At 52.0% G+C, this 18514-nt stretch overlaps 1 protein-coding gene across 2 annotated transcripts in view; it reads left to right on the plus strand.

The window, feature by feature from the left end:
- The window catches only part of SLC12A5 (solute carrier family 12 member 5), a 35586-nt gene that overhangs the window by 14773 nt on the left and 2299 nt on the right, over positions 1-18514 (plus strand). For both annotated transcript variants that reach the window (XM_047744769.1, XM_047744770.1), the window contains exons 5-21: positions 1238-1292; positions 1786-1916; positions 3669-3910; positions 4645-4856; positions 6477-6647; positions 6945-7043; positions 7185-7242; positions 9189-9363; positions 9976-10094; positions 10415-10513; positions 11465-11584; positions 11849-11953; positions 13196-13364; positions 15162-15357; positions 16269-16438; positions 16807-16938; positions 17790-17897. In XM_047744769.1, the coding sequence (XP_047600725.1) occupies positions 1238-1292; positions 1786-1916; positions 3669-3910; positions 4645-4856; positions 6477-6647; positions 6945-7043; positions 7185-7242; positions 9189-9363; positions 9976-10094; positions 10415-10513; positions 11465-11584; positions 11849-11953; positions 13196-13364; positions 15162-15357; positions 16269-16438; positions 16807-16938; positions 17790-17897 (2361 nt within the window). The remainder of the gene's footprint in view (positions 1-1237; positions 1293-1785; positions 1917-3668; positions 3911-4644; positions 4857-6476; positions 6648-6944; positions 7044-7184; positions 7243-9188; positions 9364-9975; positions 10095-10414; positions 10514-11464; positions 11585-11848; positions 11954-13195; positions 13365-15161; positions 15358-16268; positions 16439-16806; positions 16939-17789; positions 17898-18514) is intronic.

Here is an 18514-nt window from a genome sequence, read left to right on the forward strand (position 1 = left end):
CGATGGCCACTAACCAGGTTTCATCTGGATCTGTGTTTGGGTGTGTGTGTGAGTGAGTGTGTGTATAATTACACAAGTAATGCAGATTCATTGATGAAAAAGATAGGCATAGTGAAGGAAATCAAATCCTTTAACCTGGAGCCTTGAAAACCGCAGTCCTTAACATTGTGGTCGCCCCGGGCTCACAAAAAATGGCAGCCTGGGTCACAGACAGCTTTGTAACAGGATCCTTTCCATCCTCCCTAAAATATCAAATATTCACCGGACACCTACTTCTCGCCATGTTTCCATTTCCTCGCATGCGGCCTGAGAGCCACCTCTGCGTGTGTGGTAGCCAGGACTGATGCTAGTACCCCTATTTTATTTCTTTTTAACTTTTATTTTGACAGAATTTCAGACATGCGGGAAATTTGCGAGAATAGAACAGACGTTAACCTATTATCGTTTTTATTCCCTTCTCTAAGTACCGTTTTCCCCTTGAATTTGAGAGCAAGTTGCAGACATGATGCCTCTTTATCCCAAATCCTTCAGTGTGTGTTTACCAAAAACGAGGACATCCCCTTACATAACCACAGTGCGATGATCAAAACCAGGCAACTAACATTGAGACATTAACGATGTCTTAATAGTGACCCCTTAATCATGGTTTAGCAGCAGGCCTCATTCAGATTTTGCCAATTGTCCCAATCATGTCCTCTGTAACTGGAGAAAACTCAAGATCACGTTCATATTCATTTATGAGCTCATTTTAGCCTCCATTAATCTGGAGCAGCGCTTCCTTCTTTGTCTTCCATGGCGTTTCCACTCTGGAAGAGCATGGATCAGTAAGTCTGTAAAACGTCCCTTGGTCTGGGTTTGTCCCACATCTGCTGAGGATCAGATTCAGCGTGTTCCTTTAGGTAGGAAGACAGCACGCCTATTTTATCGATAAAGACACGGAGGCTTAGAGAAGTGAAGGGACTTGTCCCGGGTCAGACAGCTGGTCAGAGGCCAAACTGGGATTTCCAGAGCTCTCTGATGAGCACAAGTAGCTTGTGATGCTTCCGTGTGCGTGGTGAATAAGAGGTTTTCTTGACAAGAAGGACTTGGCAGGAGTAGAAGTTGGAACACGACCAGGGAGAAGCTCAGCAAGGACTTGTGGGTTTGGCAGGTGTTTATGGGGTATAAGATTTGGCCTTTACCCAGGGCACTGCGGCCCCTGCCCTAGCTGCCACTCTGATGATCTCTCTCCTGACAGACAATGCTCACGGCCATCTCCATGAGTGCTATTGCAACCAATGGAGTTGTACCTGGTATGTGATGGGGTTTCTTGGAGGGGGAAGGGGCCTGGATGTTTGGGAGGGTGGCCTGGATGGTTGGAAGGGGAGACAGGGCTATAGGGTTTATGGGCCTTCAGGACCAAGAGAGACAATACTGCTAACCTGGAGGCTGGGCTGTGATTCTGGTGGGGTACAGGGGGGCAGTGGTATTAAGGGGAAGGTAGGGAAGCTGTTTATGGAGTTGAACAGGGCAATGCCATATCTCCCTTTGCCTGAGACCCTCCTCTCTGTCATCCTATTTTTCTGAGCCATGACCTCCTTAGAGGGGTAATTAGCAACATGGTAATTAGTGCAGCAAAATCCACTCAGAGTGGCTGGCTTAGTCTCCCACCAGTCCTAGGGCTGCAGCCTGTAAGGCGTGAGGCCCAGAACAACTCCTTTCTCACCTCTGTCCCTGAGCCCTCTCACCCCTAACGGCAGCCCAGCTTCCCTCGAACGACTCGCTGACACCAAGTTCTTTCTGCAGCTGGCGGCTCCTACTACATGATTTCCAGGTCTCTGGGCCCAGAGTTTGGGGGCGCCGTGGGCCTCTGCTTCTACCTGGGCACTACCTTCGCTGGGGCCATGTACATCCTGGGCACCATTGAAATCCTGCTGGTGAGAGGGGTCGAGGAGGGGGTGTGGGGTTCCAGGCTGTCAGTCAGTTAACTAATGCTCCCTGGACACCCCCTAGGGAGAGATCCAAGCCACTCAGTGAGGCCAAAAGGAAATCAGATGTGGTTCTGTCTTTTTTTTTTTTTTTAAGATTTTATTTATCTATTTGACACAGAGAGAGAGAGATCACAGGTAGGCAGAGAGGCAGGCAGAGAGAGAGGGGGAAGCAGGCTCCCCACCGAGCAGAGAGCCTGATGCAGGGCTCAATCCTAGGACTCTGAGACCATGACCTGAGCCAAAGGCAGAAGCTTAACCCACTGAGCCAGCCAGGTGCCCCCGTGGTTCTGTCTTTCAAGAATTCACAGTCTAGTTGGGGAGACAAGATACAGTAATTACGTAACCGAACAGCTGCCGTTCATCGGGCACCCACTGTGCTCTCAGCAGAGTTCCAATCGCTTTACAGTCATTTTCTTGAATCCTCATGAGGTTTAAATATTATTATGCCCATTTTACAAACGAGAAGCTCAGAGAGGTGACGACTTGTTCAAGGTCACTCAGCTACTAAGTAGCAGAGGTGGGTCGATAAGAGTAAAATCGTGGTAGAAATAATAAAAATAAAACTAATGTCACAAAATAGCTGCGTCTTGGTTGCCTGCCATGTGCCTGGGACTGCGTTGGCTTCCCAGTGCACGTTCACTGTCCAGGGCTGGTGACCAGTAGGTTGCGAAAGAGAAGAAGGATGTGAGGGAGCCGAGTAAAGAGACCTGTTAGGAGTAGTGACTGATGAGAAGAAGTCAGGTTGCTGGTCACTATTTGAAGGGGAGGCTGCCGATGTGGGTCTTGGCTCTTCGGGCCCCTCCGTGAAGAGGTGGGAGCTGAGGAGGGTTGCCTGGTACACAGAAAGTGGGGCTGACATTTTCCAAGCCCCTACCATATCCAGGCTCCTTGGCCTGCAATTTCTAACAGTTCCATGAGTTAGATAATGTCCCCATTTTACAGATGAGGAAAGCAGAGTTCAGGAATTTTAAGGAACATGTGGAAGGGATATGGAGCTGTGCCTTTCTGACCCCAAAGCCAGTGCATTTCCACTTTATCACACTGTCTTGGAGAACAGAAGCTAAAAGATGCAGCGTCTGGTTTGGGGGCAGAATGGAGGAGTATGGGGACAAAGAGGATGGATGGTGAATAGAAGACCCAAAGAGCCACATTCTGAGAGGATAATAATAGACCTCCATGACTTAAAAAATTAAATAATTTAAAAATTTTTATAAAAACAGTTCTGCCCATTGGGTAAAACTGCCAATATATCAGAGAACATAAAAAGGGAAATAATAATTGCCCGAGGAAAATCACCATTAACATTTTGGTGTATTTCCTTCTATTTTTTTTGGTTTGTTTTACAACATGATATTGTATTTTGTCTTTGTAAAATAGATCTGTATGGGTTTCCCTAAATAATTAGAAGCTCCCTTTGTAAATATCATTTATAAGTGAAAATAACTTTTCTAAGAATAGCAACATATTAATATTTGGTATGGAAATTTTAGAAAATACACATGTGCAGAAAGAATACAGATGATCACATCTCCTCCTATCAGTGGATGTCATTTCCTTACAGTCTTACGCTACTGTAAATATGCCGTGATGAGCATATTTTTTTTTCCCCAAAGTGTCTTTCTGCACTTTGGGTTATATCCTTGGGGGTGATTCTTCTTGCTGTGTCACTCACCTGACCTCCTTGGCCCTCTTCTGCAGGCTTACCTCTTCCCAGCTATGGCCATTTTTAAGGCAGAAGATGCCAGCGGGGAGGCAGCAGCCATGCTGAACAATATGCGTGTGTATGGCACCTGTGTGCTCACTTGCATGGCCACTGTGGTCTTTGTGGGCGTCAAGTATGTCAACAAATTTGCCCTTGTCTTCCTGGGTTGTGTCATCCTCTCCATCCTGGCCATCTATGCTGGGGTCATCAAATCTGCCTTTGACCCGCCCAACTTCCCGTAAGTGCTTTTGCTCTGAGCCTTAGGCATTGTCTTCCTCCTCCCTGGCTCGGTTTCTGGGTCTGCAATGCCAGCCCCTGCCAACCTCCCTCTCCTCATATCTCAGGATCTGAGTGATTGTGGATTCAGAGCAACCTCCCTTGGGAGCGAAAAGCTCTCCTGGTTTGGGGGGAATCTCTACAGGGTGGGGTAATATGTTCTGCAGGTGGGCAGAGTTTCCCCTGTGAGGGTCAACTACTTGCGGGTGGGGTGGGCTTAGGAAGAACCAAGTGGGACGATTTCTGAAGGGATGACTCTCTATGTTAGGGGAGCATTTCCTGGATGGAGACAAATTCCTGGAATAGGACAACTTATTAGTGTTGGACACCTTTTCTATCATGGGCAAGGTCACAGAAGAGAGGGTCTAGGGGCTCAGATCTCTGTGGGCTCTGCCTCTTTCTTAAGGACAGATTCCCTTACATGTCACTGCCAGGATGACGCACGGAGGCTGTTGTCCATGGTGCTGAAACACAGCGTTGCACTAAAACGGTGCTTCTTGGCGGTGGCTGCATATTAAAATCATTTGGGGGAACTTTGAAAAAACACTGATTCTGGGCTCCATCCCAACTAAATCAGAATCTCTGGATACGGGGCCCTGGGATCTGTGTTTCTTAGAGCTCCCCCAGTGGTTCTATTGTGAAGCCAAGGCAAGGTTATGTCCTTCCCCCTTCTTCCTCCCTTGTTTCTCTCCCTAGGATCTGCCTCCTGGGGAACCGCACACTGTCTCGCCATGGTTTTGATGTGTGTGCCAAGTTGGCTTGGGAAGGAAATGAGACGGTGACCACAAGGCTCTGGGGCCTTTTCTGTTCCTCCCGTTTCCTCAACGCCACCTGTGATGAGTACTTCACCCGAAACAATGTCACGGAGATCCAGGGCATCCCTGGCGCCGCCAGTGGCCTCATCAAAGGTCTGGGGGAGGGAAGAGGGCTGGTGTCCAGGGAACACTACAGGGATTGTGGGTTAAACGGTCAGGATTAAGGAACTCTCCTTGGGATTCACTTAAATTCAATCAGTTTTAATTGAGCACCTACTCTGGTCCATGTTCTGTCCTTGGTATCATGGAGGAATACCAGGAAGCCTTCAAATATCTTACCACCTAGTAGCAAAGAAAGTCATCAGTTTAACAACTATTCACTAAGCATCTTCTTAGTTTCTAGGACTGTGCTAAGCACCAGGAATACAGCATAAATAAGTCACAGTCATTGGCTTCAAGGAGTCTAATAGCAGACACAGATGTATTAGCAAATAAATTGCAATTTGAGTAGATGTGCATTCAATGAACAGAGACCTCACAGTGGAGGGAGCAGTCATGTGTACAAGGTGGCAAGACAAGCCTTCCTAGACTCATCTTAGAAGAGTTTTGAGGGAAAAATAAGAGAGATTTTGAGTTATACTAGGGGAATAAAGGAATTAAGGGAGAAGAACAGCTTGCCTGAGAGCATGCAGACAGAGAAGAGCATATTGTGTCCTTCCAACCACAAATAATTTGGTATGACTGGGGCATAAAGTGCAAAGGAAGGAGGGGCAAGAAATGATGTTGGAGAGGCTGGCATAAGCCAGATTGTGGCAGGCCTTGGAAGCCACGTTGAAGTGTTTGAACCATGTCCTAAGGACAATGAGGAGCCACCAAAGGGTTTCAGATAAGAGAAGAACTTGGTCAGCTCATCATTTCTAAAGGTTCACTCTGGCTGTTAATATGGATAAGGTAAAAGGGAGAGAGAACAGAGGCAGGGAGTCCAGGAAGAGGATGATGCTGAGTCCGGGTGAGAGATGGTGGTTTTCTAATCTAGAGTGATGGAGTGATGTCAGTGGGCGTGGAGCAGCAGTTCTCCCCCATGACTGTTTTGTCCCCCAGAAGACATGTAGCAATGTCTAGAGACATTTTTGGCTATCACAACTAGATGCTTGTTACTGGCATCTAATGCACAAAAACCAGGATTTTGCTAAACATTCTACAGTGCTGTAGGACAGCCCTCCATGACGAAGAATTATTTGGCCCAAAATGTCAATAGTGCAGAAGTGGGGAAACCCTGGAAAAGAGAGAAGGGGCATATTTGAGAAACATTTAAAAGGAATAGTGGGCAGAAGTCGGAGATGGTTTGAAGTGGAGATGGGCAGGGGAGCATCTGAGGGCAACATAAAACTGTCTGAGTTGATGGTGGTGGTGCCATTTGTTAAGACAAGAGGCACAAAAAAGGAGCTGGTTTGAGGTGGCTGGGTGCTGAGATTGGTTTGGGACATAATGAATCAGCCTGAGATAGCTCTTTATATGATTTTTTACCCCACTAGACAGGACTATTTGAGGGCAAGGACTAGATCTAATTCATGTGCAAAGCCTCTGGACATGGCCTGGCCCAAAGCAGGAGCTTGGGAAATGTTGGTGGAAATAAAATAGAGCCAAGACCCCAGGAAAGTGAGAAGTGGTTGACATTGACCCTTCCTTTTTGCTCACCCCACCTCCTGGCCCTAGAACTCTAACAACCTGACTTCTGGTCTTCCTCCTGACCGTCCTCTCTCCCCCCCACAGAGAACCTCTGGAGCTCCTACCTGACTAAAGGGGTGATTGTGGAGAGACGTGGGATGCCTTCGGTGGGCCTGGCGGAGGGCACCCCTGTCGACATGGACCATCCTTATGTCTTCAGCGATATGACCTCCTACTTCACCCTGCTGGTTGGCATCTACTTCCCCTCAGTCACAGGTGAAGGGGAGCTCAGAAGACTCTGCCTGGGACTGATGGGTGGAGAGATTCAATAATGATGTGGGAAATTTCTTAGTCCTACAATCTCATCACATGGGCAGGAGCCAACAATCCAGTTCCCATTGCACAGATGAGGGAATTAAGGCCAGGAGAAGCCAAAGAATATGGCCAAGGTCTCAACACCAGTTGGTATGCCAGGACTAGATCCCAGGCTACCTGACTCCAGGGTTGGTGTCCTTTCTTCTTGTTCTGTTTGGTCTCCTGTGGACCCTGTTCTAGCTGTTCCTCTGTTCACAGGGATCATGGCTGGTTCTAACCGCTCCGGGGACCTACGGGATGCCCAGAAGTCAATTCCCACTGGCACTATCCTGGCCATTGCCACCACCTCGGCTGTCTGTATCCTGCACTGCTGGGCTGGGAGCACCCTGGGCAGGGAGGCCTGGGGGGAGGGCAGCTTCAGCTTCTGCCTCACCCAACTAGCTTGGGAGGAGAAAGGGGAATGTCACCCTGGAGATTCTCCTTCATCCTCTACTACAGATATCAGCTCCGTTGTTCTGTTTGGGGCCTGCATTGAGGGGGTCGTCCTGCGGGACAAGTAAGTAAGGGAATCAGGGCTGATTCTGTCCTGGGTGATGGGTGTAGGGGACTAAATTCTGGGAGACAGACACAGCAGGGAGTGCTGAGCCTGTGCAAGGGGAATTGTGGGAGGGAGGTCTCACAGGGTTGCTTGCAAACTTACCTTGTATTACATTTTATCTTGCTCAAGAAGCTTGGATGGTGTGTGTCTCTCTCTTAGTAGTTAGTACTAAGAGTAGTACTAAGTAGTACTAGTACTACTACTACTATTAGTACTAGTACTAAGTGGTACTAAGATAGTACTACTTACCCCCCCCTTTAAAATCTATTAACTCATTTAACATTTCCTAGATGTCTATGTGTTGGTTGTTATCCAGAGTTCTGTGGGGAATAAAGATCAATAACTCATACTTTTTGTCCTGAGGGAGCTCTTTGGGGGCTGGTAACCATACTCAACAACAGACTTGGAACGCAGGGTGGCAAGAGTGGGATAAAGTAAAGTACAAGGGCTCTGGTTGTGCACGGGACACTGCAACCCAGTCCCCAGGAGGCTGGAGAGGAGGAGGTGATGCTGGAAGTGCCTTATGCATGTTTTCTCATTTATCCTCTATTTATTTATTTATTTGGTTTTTTAAAAAAGATTTTATTTATTTGAGAGAGAGAGAGAGAAGTGGTGAGAGAGGAAACACAAGCAGGGGGAGTGGGAGAGGGAGAAGCAGGGAGCCTGATGCAGGACTCGATCCCAGCACCTGGGATCATGACCTGAGCTGAAGGCAGATGCTTAACGACTGAGCCACCCAGGCGTCCCCATATCCTCTTCACTTTAAATGTTGTGTAGAGATTACTTAGGTGACTAGGCGTGGGAAGGGCATTCTAGGTGGTGGAAATAGCATGAACAAAGGTAGAGAAGAGAAACAGCTGTCTGTCTGTCTGTGTGTGTGTGTGTGTGCGCGCGCACACACACACACACATGCACGTGGGTGCCTGTAGCTATAAGCAATTCAGAGCTTCTGGAACATACACTTTTGAAGGGTGTGGGCATGCGCCACCAGCAGGGTGAAGTAGGAGGTCTTGTCACAGTCAGTTTCCATGGTGCTGTCCTGGCTTCTGTAAGGGCTGGGGGAACGGGAACATGAGGCAGGAGCCAGTCCTGGAAGCCTGGTTTTTGGTACCAGGACATTAGAGCTTTATTTTATTGAGAACTGCAGGCACCCTGACAGGTTTTAGCAAGGGAGTGACCTGGCCAAATGGACAATTTGCATATATTACACTTATTCACTTTTGAGGGCAACTTAATCAACACTTATTTCATTTAATCATAGACCTCCCACAGGATCGCAAGGGATTCAGCAAGTCATCCACTAAAACCCTTCATTTGATTCTCATAGTCCTTCAGCAATGGCCCATTTGAGCATAACCTCTGGTTCCACACTCCAGTCACAGGGTTCTCTTTACCGACCTAGGAGGCATCTTCCAACTGAAGATAGTGCCATTGTTAGAAATTGCTTACCTTTGATGTTCTCACCACACGACCATGACCACCAATGAGGTCGGAACCCCATGTTTCAGATGGAGGCACAGGTTCTAACAAGCTAAGAGATTTGGCCACATTAACATAATATTACACAATTGACCATTTACTGTGATCACTCTTGTTCCGGGCACGGTACTGAGCATTTCACCTGTGTTATCTCCTTTTATCTGGTCACCAATCACGTGAGATGGGTTTATCATCATTCTGTTTTACCACTGAGGATGTTGAGGCAAGGAGAGGTTAAATGAGTTGCCCAGGGTCACATAGAAAGTGTGCAGGGTATCAGGAGCTTTGTCTCCTCCCCTCGCCTTGCTCCCTTAGAACCTAGGCCTACGGTGGGCACACAGCTGGTCTTGAGGCTGGTGTAGGAGACATGCCCTTGAAATTGAGGAGGTATTGCTCACCCAGAATCTCCTGTCCCTTCATTCCAGGTTTGGCGAAGCTGTGAATGGCAATCTGGTGGTGGGCACACTGGCCTGGCCGTCCCCCTGGGTCATTGTCATTGGATCCTTCTTCTCCACCTGTGGGGCTGGGCTGCAGAGCCTCACGGGGGCCCCACGCCTGCTGCAGGCCATCTCCCGGGATGGCATAGTGCCCTTCCTGCAGGTCAGTCAGGGGCAGAGTGTGGGAAGAACAGCCCATCCACTACACCAGCCAGCCAAGCCACTGCCCAGAGAGGCCACCCAGGGAGCCAAGGCCCCCTGGGGCCCTTCCGTTCTGCACTCCCACTAAGAAGAATGGGTGCGCCTTATTTGGGATTTGGCCTATGGCAGTGTCATCTTTTTGGGGAGAGTTGTCTGCTCTTAGGGGAGGAACAAATGGCCCTCCTTTGGCTGAGTGACCAGGGAGGGAGGCAGCCAAAGGGCAAGAAGATGTAGCTCTCTCCATGGTGCTTTAAAAAAAAAGATTCACAGAGCACACAGTCATAGCCACTTGCTGACCCTGTAGCTCTTCTCCATCTGTCCCACAGGTGCTTCTTTTCCCCTTAAGGGATGATTCGAACTTCATTGCACTGAGTTACCAATGCCAGAGTGGGAGAGACACAGCCAAAGCCTGACATCCCCTTGGGTACCCCTAAAGGGTGAGGAATACATGTCCTCTCCCTCCTTCCTCTGGTTAGGGGAGTCCTGCCTCTATTGCACTAGTCCCCAAGACTGGAGAAGAGAGATGACAAGTCTCTGAGATCTCAGACCTCTATGGTGGCTGCTCTATCCCCAGGTCTTTGGCCACGGCAAAGCAAACGGAGAGCCAACATGGGCCTTGCTGCTGACTGCCTGCATCTGTGAGATTGGAATCCTCATCGCGTCCCTTGATGAGGTCGCCCCCATCCTCTCTATGTGCGTGCTGGCCTCTTGCCCACTCCATCAGCTCTGGGGGAGGGGGGATGTCTCTCTACCTGGATCCTCCAGTTGCGACCCTGGATAGCCCACCCAGTTGTTTAACGGTCTGTCTTTTGTTATATGGAGATTCATTCCCACATGCACCATGGTGTGTTTTAAGGGGATTTGGCCTCCAAATCCCTCCCTCAGCACCAGAATGTGATCTGACCACCTCCTCAATTTCTTACCCTCTTTCCCACTTTCTTTGTTTATGCTTCTCTTTCTGTTTCTGCCTCCCTTTGCATCTCTGTCTCTCCTGGGGCTTTTCTGTGTTCTAGGTTCTTCCTGATGTGCTACATGTTTGTGAACCTGGCCTGTGCAGTGCAGACACTGTTGAGGACGCCCAACTGGAGGCCACGCTTTCGATATTACCACTGGTGGGCGCCTTGTCTCCTTCCCTGGCTGCTGGAACCACCCTCTTGCCTCCACCCCGACCCTCACCTCACCCTAGCCCATCCCCGAGGTCTAAGGATCCCAAACTTAAATAGGGAGCCCATTTCTCCGGCTTTTGTAGCCCAACTAGCACTAGAAAGATTCTGGATCACACATAGTAATATAACAGGACCATCTGGGGTCTCAGCTGTGGTCCCACCCCTGCCCATCCTGCTCAACATCTTACAGACTAGAAGAAGAGACATCAGTTTCCTTGGCTGTGAAATGGGGGTGACAACCGCAGTGACCTCATGGGGCCCTTGTGAGTGTTACGGGGCTTGGTGCACAGAAGATGCTTGCTACATGGAGCCGGGGCTCTTCGGATCATTTCACTTTATGGCCCTTCAGCATCACAGTTGGCCTGTGGGGCAGACAGGGTAGGAAGGACCCTACTTGCTCTACAGAAAGGAAACAGGCACAAAGAGGGGAAGGGACTGGCCCCAAGTCACCCAGAAAGACTATGGCATACCAGGACTAGGACCTGGGCTGCCCGACTCCCATCTTAGTGCTCCTGCTCTGCCAGTCACCTCTTCCTGGGGGCACACTCTTACTGGGAGATCCTGCCTCTGACTCCCTCCAGGGAACTCTGCCTTGGAAGGCCTCTGGCAGGGTGGTCTGGCAGAGTCAAAGGCACTGGAGCAAGGTAGTGTGTTGACTCACAAGTTGTGTGAGGCTTGGGGTGGTGCACAGTCTGTGGCTGCTCATTCATCCAGAAGGTCCCAAATCCCCATGGGGCTGCTCGTGGAGATGATGCTGCGAGTTCCCCCAGACCTGAGCCACCCTAGACCTCCAGTTCTTGTCCACTCCACACCCCATCTGACTCCTGCTGTCTGAGCCCTGGCACGAGTGACAGTCCTGCCAGGGCTCAGGGGCTGGGTCTTTTTCCCATTGTCCAGGACACTTTCCTTCCTGGGCATGAGCCTCTGCCTGGCACTCATGTTTATCTGCTCCTGGTATTATGCGCTGGTGGCCATGCTCATTGCTGGGCTCATCTACAAGTACATTGAGTACCGTGGGTAAGTGTTGGTGGGGGAATGGGGAGGGATGGGAGAGGCTAAGGGATGGGAGGGAGTGGGGATAAAGTAAGTGGGGGAGGGGATGGGGTGATAGGGGTGGGATTGGGAGATAGAGGACAGGAGCTGAGGAAGGGGGTGGAGCTTTGAGAAAAGGAGGTGGCAGAATGGTTGCCTATCCTCTGTCCTGGGGTGGCCACTTGGGTGTGCGTGGGTCTTACTAACACCCTTGACTTTCTGCCCTGGTTGATCCCCTCGGACCCCCAGGGCCGAGAAGGAGTGGGGTGATGGGATCCGAGGCCTGTCCCTCAGTGCCGCACGCTACGCCCTCTTACGCCTGGAGGAAGGGCCCCCACATACCAAGAATTGGAGGTAAGTGGCCAGGCCTGCGTGGGAGGGCCCAAGGGAAAAAAGGGAAGGAAGGGAAGGAAGGGAGCAGGGTCTGACTCTCCTCACCTGCTTTGGTCAGTGAGTGCTCTCCTCCCTGCCACGGTCTGCCCTCACCTCCCCTTTTCAGCCCTGCCTAGTCTGACCTTTTCCCCCTGCAGCACCCGGGGCCGGGCCGAGCTGCCATCTCTTCATCCCTCTGTTCATTCCGTCATATGTTTAAAAAATGTACGATCGCAGGATACACGCCAGGCCCCCTTCTAGTCTGCAGGAACCCAGTGAGCTGGCAGTTCCACGGAGAAGGCACATGCAGAGACAGACGAATGTAACGTTGTGTGGCATTCGCTCTGGGAGAGGTGGCTTCATTCACTTAGATATAGGGGCTCCTAGAAATCTCTAGATTCAGAGCAATCCCTCTACTTTACTTGTGTGGAAGTCAGGGACTAGAAAAGGTCTCAGAGGTCACAGAAGGCAGAACTAGAAGCAGGAATTTTACCTCCCACTTCTCCACCCAGGGTGCTTTCTAGATGACGGTTATGTAAGCCCGGCCTCACTCATCTCCCTCAGGTTGCTTGGCCAAGAGGAAGGCCTGAAGGCTGAGCTATGCCTAGGACATTGCTGGCTTGTGCTTGCTGGTGTCTACTCAACTGGGGCTTCCAGAGATCAGGGCTTTGTATTACTCATCTGTGAATTCTTAAATGCTCAGCACAGGGTCTAACCCCGAGTGCTTAGAGAATGCTCCTAAACTGATGGCCAGTGCGATGGATTGGGGGGGGGGGCAAATGAAAAAGGAAATGAATGGATAAATAGTTGGGTCGATGGCCAAGTGTATATGTGAATTGGAGGGTGACTGCTGACAGGTTAATGTGTGAATGGATGGGGGCATGTGGATGTCAGGTAATTAGGTGATTAATGCAGGTATAGGGAAATTAGTACGGATATGATTGGGGACTGACGGACGAGAGGGCTGGATGGGTGAATGGATGGATGGATAAGTGAGGTGGATGAGAGATAAGTGAGTGGGTGGGTGGGTGGGTGGCTGTGCGGGAGCTGGTGGGATGGGTTGATGTTCAAGGAAATGGGTGGGTGGATGTTTAAATGGACAGGTAGGGGATGGGGGTATGGAGGATGGATGGCTAGTGAACTCACTGGCTTATGGCACAGGGGTGTGTGGTGTATGGTGGAGGTTGGGCGTGTGTGGTGTGGACCACCTTGCATCCTCTTCAGGCCACAACTGCTGGTGCTGGTGCGTGTGGACCAAGACCAGAATGTGGTACACCCCCAGCTGCTCTCGCTGACTTCCCAGCTCAAGGCAGGGAAGGGCCTGACCATTGTGGGCTCCGTCCTTGAGGGCACCTTTCTGGATAACCATCCCCAGGCCCAGCGGGCAGAGGAGGTGAGCTGAGGCCCTGGTGGGGATGGGGAACGGGAGGGCACTCAGGAAGACAGTCCTTGTCCCTTTACACTTTTCCCTCCTTCCCACCCTTGGGATCGAAGTGGGCTCTGGCTTTTCTGTCATCTTCCTTAGAACAGGAATCTAAGGGCTCAGAGAGAGAGAGTTCCTTAGAATCCAGCTCTCAGAAGCCAAGACCGTCAGAGCCCAAAGGGCCCATTTGATGCATAAGGAAACTGAAGCCTAGAGAAGTCAGGGCATTTGTCTAAGGACAGAAAACGGAGACTCAGATTAGGACAGCTTGACTGCTACTTCCGTCTTCTCCCTGCCAAAGGATACACCTTTCAGGGTGTTCTCACATCTGTGATTCTCTCAATCCCCACACTGTGTGGAATTGGCAGTGTGAGTACCCACATTTAGTACAGGAGGAAACAGGCCCAGAGAGGGAAGGCAGCTTGCAGACAGCCACAGAGCTGGCTGGAAGCACAGTCAGGATTTGAACCTGGGGCCCTGGCTCTGGGTCACCTGCTCCTGTCCACATCTACGGTCCATGCTCTCAGAGCAGAGTCCAGAGCCAGGGCCGGCGGGGCGGGCGGCTTATGCAGGATGGGGCACTGACAGGTGTTTGAGACCTGGTGGGCAGCAGGGGAAGTGGGCTCGGTCTTCGATCCAGGCTTCTCTCCCCTCGGGCTGTGACTAGTTGTGGAGAAAGGAAAGAAGGCCGGAGGGAGGTAAGGCGAGATAGGGAGGGGCACCCCTAATGGCTTGTGACAGTTGGTGTTTCTGCCTCACTGGGCCGTTCACACCAATCTGTCAAGGCCCAGAGCTGGAAGCCTCCGCTGGTCAGCTTCCTTCAACACGCAGAGGCTGAGAATGTGCTGTGAACCAGGCGTGGGGAGATTGGGGGTGGGGTGTGAGACCAAATCCCAGCCCTCGAGGCGCTCCCATGCTAGTCGGAAGATGGAACATACCCAGAGGGCTCTCAAACCCACTTGAGTTCATATCCGAGTAATAGAATGTGTTGTGTGTTTACAATCTGTCAGGCAACATTCTACCTTACCCACATCATGTCTTGTAATTCTCCCTGTTCCTAAATGAGGTAGCTGTTATGATTCCCATTTGACAGATGGGAAAACTGAGGCTCCTAGAGGTTAGGTGATTTGCCTGAGGTCCCACAGCCAGGAGGTGGCAGAGGTAGGAGTTGAGGTCCTCTCTGACATCAGGGTAGGGGTCCAGAGTGTGGGGGATGGAGTCAGAACCCTGGAGTTTCACCCCTACAGTGACAGCCATTAGCTGGGTGGCCTAAGCAAGACTTAATTCCTCTGAGCCTGAATTTCCTCCTCTGTAAAGTGAGAGTAAGAAGAGCCTTACCCTCATAGTGCAGGCGGAATGTGCATTTAAACTGCTTATCATCCAGGCTAACTTTTTAAAAGTCGTTCGAAGCAAATCATCTGGGCATGCAGGGGAGCCCCGTTCCATGCTGGTCTGGGTGGGGGGTGGTCTCAGGCAGGGTGGAATGGACAGTGTGGGGAGAGGTCCCAGCGGAGCTGGAGGGCTTGCAGGGGGACTGCGAATGATGGCAGGGTGGGGGCAAGTGTGGGGTAAGGTCATGAAGAGCTTTGACGCATCAACAAGGAATGGGAGCCGCACAGTTCAGGTGCCCTGGGCTGAGTGTCAGGAAGATCGGGATGACACAGGGGACAGAGAGGAGGAAGGGAGGCCACGAAGGGCTGAGCAGGGCCAGGGAGGCCTGAGGCTCATCCTTGTCTGACACGCTCCTCTCACCGCCACCTTCCCCAGTCCATCCGGCGCCTGATGGAGGCAGAGAAAGTGAAGGGGTTCTGCCAGGTAGTGATTTCCTCCAACCTGCGTGACGGTGTGTCGCATCTGATTCAGTCTGGGGGCCTTGGGGGGCTGCAGCACAACACGGTCCTCGTTGGCTGGCCCCGAAACTGGCGGCAGAAGGAAGACCATCAGACGTGGAGGAACTTCATTGGTAACATGGGGAGGGTGTGGGGCCGTTGGGGGGGGGGGCGCCGTGAGCGGGGCGTGGGTTCTCCTTCCTGGGCCCGGGTGCTGTTTCCCGGATGTGACAGGTGCGGACTCTGCATCTGCAGGTGCGGGCGTTCAGAGCTGGCCATGTGCCAGACGCTGCACTGGGTGCCGGGACTCAGGTGTGAAGGAGGTAGTCCTGGGCCCCGCAGAGCTGGCTCAGCCCTGGGAGGGCGTCCTTGGAGGCCCGTGGAAAGAGCTGCCGCTGTGAAGTCAGAGAAGCCGGGGTCTGAATCTCGCCTCTGGCCCTTCCTAGCTGTGTGATGGTTCACAAGTGACTCACCCTCTCTGAACACTAGATCCCTCGGTAGTAACGCAATAACGAACGATTACAGACCACGCTCCGTGGGCCAGACTCTAAGCCTCTCGTTCTCTCAGCAGTCCCGGGAGGGTTATTCCCTGTTATCGCCACTTTATTGGTGTGAAACCAAGGCACAGAGAGACTGAGGAATTTGCTCCAGGTCACACAGCTGGTAAATCTAGAGGCTGCCCTGGCGACTACTCCAGGCTATTCTGGGTCCTTAATGGGGGGCGGAGGTCATAGTTAGAAGGCAGTTGAGAGCATAAATGAGGCCACGCATGGGAGAGTTCCTAAAAAGAAGGGCACCTGGTGTTATTGCCCTTGACAGGTGGGGAAACTGAGGCCCAGCGAGGCTGAGAGGCCTTCCCAAATCCAAACAACAATGAAGTGATGAGACCTACATGGATGCTGGTTTTCTGACGACTCTGTCCAAGGCTGGGGTGGGGGTGAGGTGGGGACGCTGGGTGCCAGGAGCCTCTGCGGCCGCCAGTGGGTATGGGAAAGGGACCAGGGTCACTGTGTTCCCATCTGGCCCTCTCCTTGGCCCTCCCCAGAGCTGGTCCGGGAAACCACAGCTGGTCACCTGGCCCTGCTGGTCACCAAGAACGTGTCCATGTTCCCCGGGAACCCTGAGCGCTTCTCGGAGGGCAGCATCGACGTCTGGTGGATCGTTCACGACGGCGGCATGCTCATGCTCTTGCCTTTCCTGCTGCGGCACCACAAGGTGAGGGCAGGCGTGGCTCCGGGGCTCGAGCCGCGGCCAGCCTCCAGGCGAGCTCCTCCCCGAGAGCTCCTGGGAAAGGGGGTTAACCACCCCCCTTGTCTGGGAACTGATCGTGTCTCCTCCTGCTGTGCCCTTGCCTATAAAGGAGAGCAGTGCTTGACCCACACAAGGGATGCTTTAATGGGGGACCCTTACTTAAGGGAGTTCTTGTAGGCAGTGATCCCTGAGATAGAGGATTTCGGGTCTGCATATAGGCATGGGAAGGTGGGCGGGAAGGGCGAGGGACAGGGTCCTCTCTAGGTTCGGGTTCTGGATCTCTCCTCACTGCATCTGGGCTGGACCTTTCTGGGTCCCTTTCACCCCTCCAGGTCTGGCGCAAGTGCAAGATGCGCATCTTCACGGTGGCCCAGATGGACGACAATAGCATCCAGATGAAGAAGGACCTGACCACCTTTCTGTACCACTTACGGATCACCGCGGAGGTCGAGGTGGTGGAGATGGTGAGTTCCCCGGAACTGCCCGGAGGTTTTGGAGTCCTTCCTGGCCCTCTTTGCCCTTGGTCCCCAGCACCGAATAGGGCAAGCCCCAAATCCTTCAGCTTATGACGATGGATCTCCTCCCCACCCTATCCACCTCTTAGCCTCTCACATAGTCACCCAAGAGCCAGTCTGTCCCTCCATCCGTCCGTCTGTCTCTCCCTCCCTTTCTAAGGACAGCGGTGCCATTAGATGCGAGGCGCTGTCTCGTACACTTTACGTATATTCTCACAGCAACCAGTGAAACAGAACTATCGGCATTTTCATTTCACAGATTAGGAGTCAAGGCACAGGAAGGTTAAGTAATTTGCCCAACAGTACAGCTAAGCGGCAGAGCCAGGATTCACGTCCCGGCAAGCTGGCTTCAGAGTCCACGCCCCTCGTCATTACGGGCCAGAGCCTCTCCTCTCTCCTTTCTCCCCGTTTATTTATCCCTCCATCCGTCCCTCTGTGTTCATTAATGTGTTCATTCACTCAACCACCCATTCATCCATATATGTATTCATTCATCACTGTTCCTTTATGAAATGTCTTCCCCTTCTCCATTCACCCAGGTAATTAATTAATCGACTCATTCATTAATTCACCCATTCATACGCCTGGTCCTGCGTTGGGCTGAGCAGGGAATGAGCTGCATTGCCTTCACGGAGCATTGCCCGATGCTTCATCCTTGCCTCCCACAGCTATTGGTTAAACTAGGTCATTAGATGGAGAAGCCCTAGGCTGGCGGAAGGAGAGGAGGCTGCCTCCCTTCCCTTGGCCTCGCCCCTGAACTCAAGCTTTCCTCCCTTGCCCCCGTCACTGCCCGCCCACAGCACGAGAGCGACATCTCAGCTTACACCTACGAGAAGACACTGGTGATGGAGCAGCGTTCCCAGATCCTCAAACAGATGCATTTAACCAAGAACGAGCGAGAGCGGGAGGTGAGCTCGCCCTGGCAGGGTTCTGAGCGCCTCAAGCTGCTGCCCAGTCCGGGTCTGCATGGCAGGGAGGGCCCAGGGCTCCCACTCCTGGCCGCTGGCACCGCCTTCACCCTGGAGCGTTACTCATCACCCTTCCCCCCCCTCGAGCCCGCCTTGCTGCACCTACCAAGCCTGCCAGCCATGATGCCAAGGGCTTTGGCTTGGGTGACAGACTCCCCCCTCTGTATGTGACTTCTGGGGCCCAATGGAGAACAGCGGAAGCTAAATATATATGATAATGATTCCTCAGGGGCATGGGCTTCGAGTGTGGGGGACGAGGGATCACATGATAAACCCTGCCAGAGCGGGCACCAGATGGGCCATAACTAGCTAACGGTGGGAGTTGGGGCTCACCTCCTAGGGTGTGGTTGCGGAGTTCTCAGGGGCGACGACAATGAGTCTCCCATGGGGTGTGGGTGTCAGACTGCCCAGGTGTAGGTAATGTGGGACCACTTGTCCCCGGGAGCTGGGAGGACAGCCGCACCTCAGGGAGTGGAGGCCTCGGGGAAATGAAGGATGGTACTCTGGGACCAGGGACAGAAGAGCTCTCAGAGGCAGGTGACAGGGTGTCTGGGGAG

Source organism: Lutra lutra, chromosome 9, assembly GCF_902655055.1.
Source record: "Lutra lutra chromosome 9, mLutLut1.2, whole genome shotgun sequence".
Lineage (NCBI taxonomy): Eukaryota > Metazoa > Chordata > Mammalia > Carnivora > Mustelidae > Lutra > Lutra lutra.